At 38.0% G+C, this 13,463-nt stretch overlaps 1 protein-coding gene across 3 annotated transcripts; it reads left to right on the forward strand.

Annotated features, from left to right (window-relative positions):
- Positions 1–238: 238 nt before the first annotated feature.
- On the forward strand, positions 239–3,998 carry LOC144712562 (DNA repair REX1-B protein). Of its 3 annotated transcripts, none has more exons than XM_078586843.1 (5): positions 239–340; positions 1,881–2,062; positions 2,593–2,686; positions 2,765–2,869; positions 3,472–3,998. In XM_078586843.1, the coding sequence occupies exons 2-5, from the start codon at positions 1,908–1,910 to the stop codon at positions 3,790–3,792; spliced, it is 675 nt and encodes a 224-aa protein (XP_078442969.1). In that variant the 5' UTR covers positions 239–340; positions 1,881–1,907; the 3' UTR covers positions 3,793–3,998. The 3 variants fall into 3 exon arrangements, with proteins under 3 accessions (XP_078442969.1, XP_078442970.1, XP_078442972.1); XM_078586844.1 differs by having other exon boundaries at positions 251–360; XM_078586846.1 differs by having other exon boundaries at positions 265–357.
- The last annotated feature ends 9,465 nt before the right edge of the window (positions 3,999–13,463 follow it).

Here is a 13,463-nt window from a genome sequence, read left to right on the forward strand (position 1 = left end):
GTCAAAATCAAAATTTAGTAAGTTCAAGATGTCAAAATCATTTATAATGTCAAATATCCTTGATTATTCTGTTAAGAATCACTAACAACTACTACTGTATCAAAATTATCTCTGCTAATATTCAGTATCCAAAACCAGTTTTATAACATACTCAAACAGAACAATTTTAATTGAAAATATCATATATATATTTTTATATTTAAACTAAGATATACAATAACAATTAGAAATATATATACAATTTTTTGAAATATTGAACAGTTGGGCGGAGAGAGAGCAGAGGCGCTAGAAAGACGACCTGTTCTTGTGATCGATTGAGCACTTGCAGTGCGCAAATTCGGTAACCAATCGATTTTGGTGGTTGTTCTTGGTCTCCTTACCTTGTTTTTGTTCTAATTCTCCATCGATCGGTGCATGCATCTAGGTTTTGCTGCATCTTCTTGTCTGTTATTGCACCATGTAGTAATTTCTATATTCTTTGATTGTTCGCGGAGGGAAATTCCCTCAACAAATCGGGAAATAGGGAATATGGAACGAGTTATTGCATGTGATGACAAACGTGTGATGTATTGGAAGAAACGGCCCCGTTTCCTTGCTGCTATGAATCGGGAATTCGTCTTGAAATTTTAATTTGAAATGAAAATGGAGATGCCTGATAAATGAAGCGGGGATCTTCCTTAAGCTGTGTTCGTGCGGATTGATTTGGGAAATCCTCCCATGAATCTTAATCTTTGGGTTTCAAGTGGGGTTTACGAGTTATCTGTTTCAATGTTCAAGGATGAGAATCTAGTCACTTTTCCTTTCTTGACACGTTCTTTGGTAAAACTAAATTATGTTGGAAGGCAGATCATAGTTTGTGGCTGACAAGCATGATTCCATTCCCTATGTTGTATCTAAGATTGAAAAAGGTAGTTGTGATGTGAGGAGAGGCTCTAAATGAAAATTTATTCTATTCCTTTTATGGGTTTAGATGATAAAATCATCAGCCTCTCATCCGAAGGTAGGATGACAATGACAATTTTGGCCTGTCATGACCTATCAACATCCTTTCTCTGTTAAACTCACTCAGATGACCGGAGAGGATGACGAAATCATTATCGTCATCATCATTCTTCTGTGGCGGGACGACGATGAGTATGTTAAATCATCATTTTCACCAATCTATGGATGATAACAACGGGGATGATGATCCTTTGAAAACACTACTCGGGTCACATTGACATTTTCATTTTTAACTTTCTCGTTTTTAAGAAGATGATCCTAAGAGCCTAGTTGGTTGCTGAATTGTTAGGAGATAGTTAATAATTTTTTTTTTGAAATTGAGGAAATAGTTAATAATGAGAACAACTGAAAACAGTCATATTTATGAGAATTTTTCACCTTAATAAGAATCTACTCTAGCTTTTGTGGCTGCGAATTAGATATTACCCCAAAAAACTCTAGAGTTGTCTATTTCTAGAGCCCGTTCTGTTGCAATATTACCCTAAACAACTCCTTGCCATAAAATGGGATCTTAAAACCAAATTCCTTGCCTTGCACAATCCAAACTCATGTTTTATACTCTATATTCTTCTGAATCTTCTCTAAATACAGAGAAGTCATCCATAAAGAACCCCCTACCAACTGATGTGCCATTACAAGTTTGATTCTTTTTTGAAAGATGCCATCATAACATTGATGAGAAAAGCTGGAGAAGTAATTGCCCGACAGTTCTAATCTGGGTGCGAAGTTGCCTCAATAATAGGCAAAACGTTTTCAGAACTGAATGTGTTCAATTTCTGAGGGCCCTGCTTATTTGTTTTCAAAAACTTTATAGCTCTCTGTGATCATGAGAAAATTTTTACACATCTTGAAAGTATTCTTTGTTTTTTTATTTCTAGCGTTTTATTAGAAGCCAAGGATCAAGCATGAAAACTTTTGATGAAAGTGAAGAGGATGGCCAAATGGAGAGGAAGGGGATGGATGTTGATGCCGGTTGGAGATCTATGAATTTGGTCGATGTCCTGAAAAAATTCCTTGGAGTTCAGCGAAGAAGAGCAGAAGCATACTCAAAACTACGAAGGTACTGATTTTTGTCCTATCGCTAGTGATTTATCCTGGCCTAGAACCTAACATCTTCGTTCATGAAACCTCACGTGTTTTATTATACCTTGACAACCATGTCTTGTGACATTGTTGGACTTCATGGCTTAGAACTAATGACAGCGTCGTAATTGACAGGTTTCTTTCTTTCTTTCTTTGGTACTTCACTGATGGTGACGTGTTAGAGTCCCATAGAGGACAAATAGAGGAAGTGTCTAAGTCGATACTTTCAAATGCCAGTATCTCTCTCAAAGGAATTTTATCAGCCTATTCCTTCGATCGTCAACCCTACACTCTACCGTCAGCCAGCTTGTCCCCGGTCGATCCCTGCCACCATTTGATCTCCCCCTCCAATCATTCCTTTCTGTTCTCCAACCTCAGGAACATCTACCCTTCCCTTCTAATCCCCTTCTTGACACAAACCTAAATCAAGGTTCTTCTTATGTTCATATGCTCTCCAACATTTATGTTGTTAATGTATGAATTGTTCATTATTAATTGTTGTCACAGGGGGTTTTCTGAGTACATGGTCAGCAGTGGAGAGTTGGCTTACCAAAAACTATGCGCAGAAATCACGGCAGAGTTCAGCGATTGCTCCCAAAAAGTGAGTCAAACATTACCCTAGTTTTAGGTTTTTATCATTACTCTCAAGATAGTACTTTTGAAAGATTGCTTACTGCAGGTTCTTGAAATGGAATCGCTGCTTGCCAACTCAGATTTGTGCCGGGCCGATCTGGCTGCCATTTTGAAGGTTGTTCAAGAACGGGAGAAACAGAAGTTACAAATGGTTGGTTTTTCATCTTATAATATGTGCAATAATTTTCCGACGTCGTAATTGTTTTACGACCACTGCCATCATCATTTGTTGAAGAGAAGACTCTGATTCAAGATAATTGAAATATCGCTGTCGATCAAAGGGTCTCATTAAAGTAGTTTCTTTGGATTATCCGCATGAGCCCTTAAATTTATCTTTCTGTCATCAAACCATAGATCACGGGTAATCTCCTGATTTGAATACTTTCCAAAAGAAATGAAAATTCCCTGTGGAACAAATTCTCAGATTGGAATAATTTTTATTTCTGTTACTGACAATCTCATGAGTCCAAACATTTTCAAAGAAAATGAAAAATACCCTGTCGATTTAAACATTTTCTATGAACTATATGCGGAAGATCTTAATTTTTATTCCTACTTTCACCAGTTGATAGCTTGCAATCTCATGATTCGAACAATTTCCTGAACAGATCAAGAATTCCTTGTCAATCAATGGCTCCGATTCAAATAATTTCCTTGATTTACCTGTGCGATCTCTTGACATTTATTCGGTGATCTCTTGAGATTGCCGACAATCTCATGATTCGGAAATAAACTTACGACTTAAATTCACAGACGGTTCAGATCCAGATGCTGAAGAAGGCTGGGCGGCCGTCAGAACAGCCAGTGAGCCATGAGAGCTGCCCAAGGGGAGTCTCAGATGGCCATGAATGCATCCACATCCGGCAGCTGACGGAGGCAGATGGCGTCGAGGATGCGGAGGCTGATGCGGCGTATGACGAGGCCCTCAACAACGCCATTAGAGGCGTTCAGGAGGCCGTGACCTGCATAAATGACCTCCTCGAAGATGTCCGTTACGAGATCGAGGCTCTGGAGGCGCATCAGCTCGAGGAGGAGCTACTGGAGAGATCTGCCGCAGCAGTGAAGATCAGCTGATTGGGTATTTTCAATCTCAATAACGGTTTTTCTTAAAGCCGTATAGTACCTGTCGAGTCTTCTACCATTGCATGCGGATTACTTCCACAGGGAAAGACGATGCACGGGAAAAGGAGAAAATCTGACAACTTGGTAGGTTGTCGGCCCCATGGGTTGCCTTGTGAAAATGTCCATTTAGTTGATGTTATTACCTTCTTGCCATGTCAGATGACGACAATGATAATGTCGAGGGTAGATGACGTCAACGCGGGTGTAGATCGTCATCCGTTCTGCATCCCTATTGATGGTTGCATCTCAAATGGTTGCCTCAGTCCATCACCATCAACCATCATCCATCCACCATTTTTTTATCATCAAGAAACACCATGCCGGGTACAACTGACCCAGAGGTTGTGCTTCTAGACTGATCCAGCCATGCACTGGACGCCGACAAGGAAGATTTTATTCATGTAAAAGATTAGTGTTCGATAGAGTTTGCATGTGGGGAATGAGTGTAAATATCCCAATTTTCTCACGTAGCCCACTTGTCCATGCCCACTGCTAAAAGGAAATTCATATAACAGTTATACCATCACAGGTCGCTTCATATGCCGTAGTTGTTAGGAGATGGTCCTCCTACTATGGACTATCATAGCCATTGTCGAGTGTTTTTGTAGCTGTATGACGTAGACAACTCCTAATGGGAATCCTTGTTGGCGCACGCCTCTCTTGCTCTACAAATGTGTCACTCGTGAGCTCCGTAGCGATGAGGGAGCGTGTTGGAAGTCCCAGAACGCCGTGGAGTTTAAGATAATGACTGTCACATGCTTCCATATGCAGATGACTGATGACGGATATGGAGGAAATGAATGACGATCAGTTGTCAGTTCATTTCTACCCTTTAATGTAAAAGCCAAATTTGATAGCCTCGATGAAGTTCAACGATGCTGACGTGACAATTGATGTATGCCAAACCAAGACTTCTCACCATACAATGTTCATCTGATGGCAGATATGTCGTTCCCAGATATGCCCTTCCCACTTTTTTTTGTTTTCTGAATCCTATTTTCTTCCAAAGCCTCAAGAGTTTTAAAATATCTTATTTAAGTAAACATACGGGAAAATAGATTTAAAATTGAAATTAAAGTTATCTGATGATGGCACATCTCACTGTGTCATTAAGATTTATATTTTTTAAAGTGGTCCTTTCTTTGAATGTAACTCTCCTCCTATCAATCCTCAATCATTCAAGTGTACAATCAGTACAATTTCTCTCTCTCTCTCTCTCATCCATGTCTTTCACTATCAATCAGTACAATTTCTTTATGTTTCTCCTCTCTCTTTCTCTCCTATCTCTTGTATGTCCACCATCTGTTAGAGATAATTCTTTCTCCTTATTATCTCTCTTCTATCTTTTTCTTATCTCCCTTTCCTCCCTCATCGATCTCTCCCTCTTTACTATTCTCTCTCTATCACTCTCTTCTCTCTTCTCTCTCTCTTCTTTATCCTCTCCCTATCTCTCTTCTCGATATCACTCCCTTCTCTCTCTCTATCTCTCTTCTCGCTATCACTCTCTTCTCTCTCTCTATCTCTCTTCTCTCTATCACTCTCTTCTCTCTCTCTTTTCTCTTCTTTATCGCTCTCTCTCTCTCTCTCTCTCTCTCTCTTTTTCTCTTCTCCCTGTCTCTCCCCTTTTCCTTTCTCTCTTCCTCTTTTCTGTCTTTCTCTCTCTCTTATTTCTATCTCTCTCTCTCTCTTATCTCTTCATACTCTCTCTATCTCTCTTATCTCTTCTTTAACTCTGTCTCCCTCTTTTTCTCTTCTCTCTCTCTCACCCACTTTTCTCTCTTCTCTCTCTCTCTCTTCCTCTTTTATATCTTTTTTTCTCTCATTTTCTCTCTCTTCTCTCTTTCTCTTATCTTGTTTTCTTTTCTCTATTCTTTCTCTTTATTTGGTCTCTCTTCACTCGGGCTCTTTCCATCTGCTGTTTCTCTTTCCCCTCTTTTCTCTCTCCATCTTCTCTCTTTGGCCTCTATCTCCATCCCTATATCTCCCTCTTTTTTCTCTCCATCTTCTCTCTTTCTCTATCTTGTTTTCTTCTCTCTCTTCTTTCTCTTTATTTGGTCTCTCTTCACTCGGGCTCTTTCTATCTGCTGTTTTCCTTTCCCCTCTTTTCTTTCTCCATCTTCTCTCTTTTCTCTCTCCCTCTTCTCTCGTTGGCCTCTATCTCTATATCTATCTCTCCCTCTTTTCTCTCTTTGGCCTCTATCTCCATCTCTGTTTCTCCCTCTTTTCTCTCTCAATCTTCTCTCTCTATCTTGATCTCGATCTCTATCTGTATGTCTATCTATCCCTATGTTTGTTCTCTAGGTTTTTTTATTCAATCTCTATGCCTATCTCTATCTCTATAAATATATGTCTACCTGTATCTCTATCTCTATTTCTATATGTATCTTTATTGTCATCTCTATTTTGGATGTATCTCTACTCACCAATGTTTTGAAGAGCAGCACAAACTAGGCCGAAGAAGATGAGTACTTGTGATTGCAGCCCAATGGGCTGTGATCTAATTAAAAATAGATATGAAGATCGACTAGGCTTTGAGCAAAGCTGGTCCAAAAATCCCATCATAATTCTTCGGATTTAAGTGATGGTATTAGCGCAATTGTCCTATCTTCTAAAAGAAGATCAGATGATCCGATGTAAATATCTAACCTCACCCTTTCTTTTCTTTTTTGTAGGTTTTGATTGGTTAGAGCAGTTGAAGTGGGCAACATCGTCCACATGATGAATGCTAAGAAGGCAAAAGGGGAACAAAACTAAAATTTGGTCCGCTACTGTGATTTCATAGCAACTTTTGATCCCCCTCTTAGAGAGATCTGACGACCAAGGGCTGATCCATCAATCTCTACCCCTTGCTGCCCTCCTCCTTGATGGATATTATGTTGCCATCAAGCGAATCATACCACCATGTTTATTTAAGTTCATTGAATAAAATCTTATGTTCATTATTATTCCAATGTGATGTTTATAATGAAGTCCATTAAGGACATAAAGTGGGTGGTGTTTAGAGAAAGAGTTCACTGAATTGATCCGTATGAATCCCTGAATGGTATTATACCTAAACCTCAATCAGGTTGATTCATGTCATGGATGTATCAGTGATCCACTAGCCTAAGACACCAAGGACATTTCATGAATGGACAACTGCATTATGACTCAGACTTATGAGCCTCTAATCATGGGATTCAAACAAGTCATATTTCGGATGTAATAAGAAGCTCACGAAGATGATTGAGTGGTCAAGGCGGGATCATCCGCCCTCAGTATATGAGGAGATTGACTCAAGGAAGATGATGCAAAAAATCTCTTGCCAGGGTAGGAAGGATATTAGAGACGGAGTTCTCCAATGATTCCCATTACATATCTGTACTAATCAAATGGTGGATTAAGGTTTGACCATCCACTAAGTCATTCGAGAGTCTCGCAAAGATGATGGATTATACATATACAGTAACCGATGACGGATGATGGACAATCCACTAAGTCGTTGGTAATTGAGATTATTCAATAAAAATATTTTTAATCGTACTTAAGAATACTTCGTTAGTGATGAGTACAGATTGTCTCCACAAGAAACGATGATTAAGGAATCGATTTCTTATGCTAGTGACGATCAACGAGAGGATAGATGAAGAAAAGATTCGAGGATATGAGCTAGTGATATTGATAAAAAATATGTAAGTTATATGTTAATTTAACTTAAAGAAAAGAGTAAATGAATGTGACTGACATGATGATGAACGACGGTATGAAAGAGGATAGTGGTTGGATGTGGAGTGGTACGATGGCGATGATAAAGAGGTGAGAGAAAAGAGTACAATGTGAGTGAAGATGCGATGATAAACGCTAATTACGTCAACTTGGATCCTTACGTTCGTCCAGGATCACGATGATTTATGAGTGCTAGTAAGCTCCCCCTCTTCTCCCATGCTTCTTCCCACACACCCAGGACACCAAGAACACTCTTGATGGATCTCAAAACTCACTATCTTTCAATCAGCCTACACAAGTAGGAAGAAAGTTCAAGATGAATTTCACAATGATCCAGACCTCTATTTATAGATCAAAGAGTATGGATGGAAAGAGGAGGAATGAAATAGTGCTGAAAATTTCTGCTCAATCAGAGTTGTATATCAAAAAGATCCGTGGTTAGTCTACGCTCTTTGGACTTTCAAAACTTAGTGAACTGAAATATCTGAGTAGTTAAAGGAAAGGAAATCAACTAAGACCTCGTTAGTAGCGGCGAGCGAGAGCGGATTGGAGTTTGAATTGAAAAATTGTGTTCCAGTTTCATTCGATTTGTTGTGAATTGGATGATGGAAAAACCAGCAAGCAGCAAGCGTAGGTCGTGTTGCCGTAGCGCTCCCCACTGAGTTGTACAAAGTCAGCAACTGGGGCGCAAGCATAGGCAATACAGGACTTACGAAGTTGAAGAAATCCTAGCCCTTGAAAGTTTCTCTCTCCTCATCATCGTCATCATTTTCTGTGCTCGTTGAGAAGGCAAAGTGCTCCGCATTCCGCACTTTTTGTATTCCAAGTGACGCTCATCGTATTCCGCGCTACGTGCACTTAGAGAGAATAAAAAGACAAAATAGAGAAAAAAGAAAGAAGAAAAATGCTTAAAAACATGCTTTTCATTAGGCTGACGTGGCGGCGCATCAGCGTGCGCCACGCCAGCCTCTTCTCTATATTCTTTTTTTCCTGTTTTAAATACTTGGACGAGATTGCACCACGTCACCTTGCGCCAAAATCAAGAGAGAGAGAGAAAAGTCTTTTTTGTCTTTTGCGCCTTGGTCTTCGTAGCATTTATTACAAAAAAGGGCTTCTTTTTTCATTCATCCATGTCGCCCCCTGCATAAGAAATTCAAAAATGATTTGTGAGTTATGATTGCAATCATGGCTTCACGAATCGCGAAGCCATGATTAAGTGATGGAATGATTGGGTGAAACCAATCATTAAATCCGTTAACAATTGGCTGTCGCCAATCATCACAATCACTTCTAATTCATCGCCGTTTGACAAATTGAACGACGACACGTGGCGTCGCAAAATAAAAGGGCTTAAAATATTAAAAAATCCATATTAATTAAAATAAAATCTCAAAAAATACATATAAATATATATTTTGACTTAAGAAAATCATATCTTTCCAAAGTTAATGTCAGAAAATTCCAGAAGAATCATATTCTGTCTCAAAAGTTATATTCTTTTAGAATCTATTGTTAGAAAAAACCCAAAAATTCAGAAAATTTATAAAATTCAAAAATACATTCTAAAAATAGATTTAATCATTTAAGCTTGATAACATGCAAATATGAGTAACTTAATGCAAATAAACAGGTACATATGATCATATAAGGTACTAAAAATGCATATTATCAACGATAAAGGTTACATGAGGGTTCAAACACTATTGGATATCTTCTAGAGCACGAGATACAGCTTGGCAACCCACGGGCTGGAAACTTAACCTATTGATTGGGTTAAATCGATCCTTAGTTAATTAATCTATATGTTGATATAGTTAGTTAATGAGGTTGGCCAATAATTGTTATTGTGATACTAAAGCTATAAACTAGAATGATACATGGGCCTAGAGGGTCACACGCATAAGGTCATAAGGGCATTGGTGGATATATTTTACTTTGTAGAGTTTTTGAGAAAATTTGAAGTAAAATATAAATATTGAAGGGCCACTCATTTCAAGCACCCAGGCCAGTCGGATTTGAGAGCCACCCCCTTTCTTCATTTTACTCTCTTGTCCACTCAACCAAGGATAGTGTCTTCATGGTGAGAAGATCTTCATTATTTTCTAGGAGAGCTGAATAAGAAGAGGAGGACATCTAAGTGCCAAGAGATCGCATGTATACTTCTAGAGGGTAGACACGTGAACGGTTTCAGAACGATCTCAGAGCAGCAAAAGGTGGAACAAGTTCCCCACAAGGTACATTTGATATATATTTTTAAAGATCGATTATGAATTGATTAACACGCTTCCGCATCCATGGAGTCATGTTTTCCATGGTTGAATCAAGGCACAAAACCCAATACTCCTCCCACTAGACGATGGTTTTTGATAGAGGGGATTACCAGTCCCAGTCCTATAGCTCTCAAAAGATCATCATCAGGTGGATCATGTTATCAATGATGGACCGATGCCTCTCATCATTCCTTAAAAAGGTTTTTCTTGCCCTGTTGTTGCTATCTTCCAATTGAGAACAAGTAGAATGGTGAGAGACCGTTCCTGCATTTTTCCCAGCTGTTCAGGAGTAGGGACAACTCCAAGGTGCCTCGACAAGCTTGGGGAGGTGCCAAAGAAGCCCCAAGTGGACCCAAATCCCAACATCATTCAAGAAGATGAGCAATAATGCACGTTAAAGTTAGGGGGTGGAGATTGTCACCCCCAACATTTACTCGTCTAAATCAGGGAAAATCTGGTCTCTTCCTGTACTCGTTTGGATAGATCTCTACATTTTCATCTAACATTGAAGCATAGATTTGAATCGAATCAAGTCTGAAATCAGATTTTAAAAAATAATTTCTTTGAAAAATCTCATTGAGGCATTTCTTTGAACAACTTCTGCTCATATGAATTTCCGTCAATTTTTGCTTATTTTTCCTTCTCTTTTATATTATAAAAATACCATGAATGACTTATTACCTAATACTACTATCTGCAGCTCATTTCTCTAACTAATATACCTCCGTCAACTGATTCTAATATATATAATTAAATATTATTCTCTCTTATCATACATTCCTCTCTCTCTCTCTCTATATATATAATTTCTCTTATATTTTATTTAAAAATAGAATTTTCACTATCTTACTAAATCTTTACCTTCCTTTAACTAATACAATTAGCTCTCTACTCACACATATAACATATCAGTGAATTAAAATAAATAATACAAAAATATACACTCTACTAAGAGTATTATATCTATGACCCCTCCCTCTTTATTTATTTTAAATATTATATATTTTAAAAACTATATATCCCTTTTGTACTATCTCTCTAAATGTCTATCTGTATTACACCAAAATAAAAAGACTTTATCTTCATATTTATTCACTTCCTCTAATCTCTTTCAAATATAAACCATGATAATAGCATAAAAATATCTTATATGCTATAAATAGTATTCCCATTATTCTCCCCTCCTTTACTCTACCTATTATTCCTCATAATTACATCATCTTAATCCCAAAATTTCCCAATTACAATACACAGTACTTGTTTCTTCTCACCTTTTGTTATTAATTTTTGATTATCCTATTATATTGTTTGACTAAATCCTCTTATTATCCATATTATCACCATATTGCCCCTATTCTTAACTCATAATGTAGATATATCTCTAAGTAATGTTCCTATGGAGATCACCTCATTCACCACTATACATACCTGAGTGAGTTCAAATAATTACATTTTATTTAGTTGAAGAAAATTAAATTTACTGCAACATAAGATAATTACATCTTCTGCTGCACAAAAAAGTATCTTCAAGCATTCAATCAAACCATAAGAACCCAATACTCCTCTGCCACCACTAATTATAAAATTTTCATGATGCATGTTACTCCGCCTCTGCGATGGTGCATATGCACATCCATCTCCATTGCAACCAATATCACACAACCACCATTTGCTGTCACCAAGCTCAATTTTAGTGCCAATGAAGGTATTCAATTATAATTAATTAGTAATTTTCTTAAAGTAAGATCCATTATAAATTTTGAATTAATTATGAAAATGATTGCCTCATCATTTTGTAATTATTTAGAATTCATTTTCAGTAGTCTATTTTGGTAAATTATATTATATTGTTAAAGCTATCTAAAAATTCTAAAAAATATAAATTAAATTTAAAATTTGGTTATTCTATACTTGCTCCTATGAATTCGACCCATACACGCTTTGTTCTTGGAAGTAATATTATAAATACTGTGGTAAAAATCAGAAACCTTAAACCACAGCATGAGCCCCAATTTTGGTTCATCAGTTATCTGTCAAGGGTTTCTTCATTGCCATCATTCCATCATGTCTTATTTAGACACTGATACATAAAGATGAATAGAACATATGAATGAAAGATAATCTCTCTGGAGCTCTCTTGCTATCTTTCCCTCTCAATTTCTTCCCCATCTATCCAGGCACCCATCAGTTGTTGCTACCACCTCAACTGACCACCTCTCTCCATCTCTCTCTCTCTCTCTCTCTCTCTCTCTCTTCTTTTTCACTATTATCTCCTCTCTAAATCTATTGCTCACCCTATATCTCTCTTGATCTTGTTCTCTTTCTCTCTCACCCTCTACCTCCATCCACCTTGCTCTCTTTCTCTCCTTGTCTATCCCTCTCCGAATTCTCTCTCTCTCTCTCTCTCTCTCTCTCCCTCTATGTTCATCATTTTCGTTTTCAGCCTAGAAGCTTGCTGGTTTTGAAGCTGAATCATCATAGAATAAAAGATAACAAATAATCTTGGGAAGGTCTATAAATACTTTCTATCCATCAGTTTGTTTATCATTTTCCATCATTACTCATGTCTCATCTCGAACGGACGACTGATCTAATGGTACAAATGGCTTTGTCAAGTCATCCATCCATTACTTTTTTATTGGCAAGAAAGATGATGCCATGTAGAAGTGACCCAAAGGTTGTGCTCTTAGACTGATTCACTCGTGCACCCGACACCAACTCGTAATATTTTATACATGTAAAAGTTGTGTTTGATAAAGTTTGCATGTGTGAAATGTGAGTAAAGATCATAATTTACACACAAATTTACTGGTCCACGCCCACTACTTAAATGAAACACATACTGATGTAAAACAACGGGAAGGTGTTGTCGAATTGGTTTACACCACAGTAAATAGAAGTATGCGATGCCGGATTGAACGATGCAACTTTAAGATAACGAGAAGTAGTTCAATTGATGCTGATTAGGAAGTTGGTTAGAAGAGTGACACGAGAAGTCTGGATCCGAACAAAGCTCCTGATGACCCGATAGTTCGGTTCAAACACCGACAAAGCAAGGAAGGCAATTACTGCCCGAAAGTGTTCTAACCTTCGTCCATGGCGAGTCTAGTCCGACACCAAGAACAAAAGCTATTATTCTCACAAATGATGGTGGCTAATCCTATAAAATAACTCTCTGGCAAGGCGATGAGAATTGGCACTGGAAAAGATAATTAAGGTAGAAAAATAAGGAGGAACCGAGGAAGACGAGTGACCTGTAAGTAAATTCCTGGATGAGAAGGATCGCTTGAGAAGACCGACGAGTGGAACTGTAGACGATCCAAACAAGAAACGTTGCTCCGTGTTGAGCCTGGTGAGGTCATGTCGTGCTTTCCAAAAATTCTCTGATGGCAATTCACCAAGTTGTCGCTGTCCAGCAGGCAGACCAATGTGTATGAGATAAATGTCTCCCGTTGCAGGAAGTTAAAGGAGTCTACTTGGATGAGAAGAAGCCTTTTTTTGTGATGAAATTCAAGCGCCAAAACAATATCGTGGATCAGGTCGTCTCGTGGAATGAGTCCAAGGGAAATCCAAACAATGAAGAAGAAGCTCTCTGGAATAAAGATTTCCCAGTTCCCTTCTCGATCAAAGTATCAGATGGCAGAAAAA

This window comes from Wolffia australiana, chromosome 1, assembly GCF_029677425.1.
Source record: "Wolffia australiana isolate 7733 chromosome 1, ASM2967742v1".
In the NCBI taxonomy this organism is placed as follows: domain Eukaryota; kingdom Viridiplantae; phylum Streptophyta; class Magnoliopsida; order Alismatales; family Araceae; genus Wolffia; species Wolffia australiana.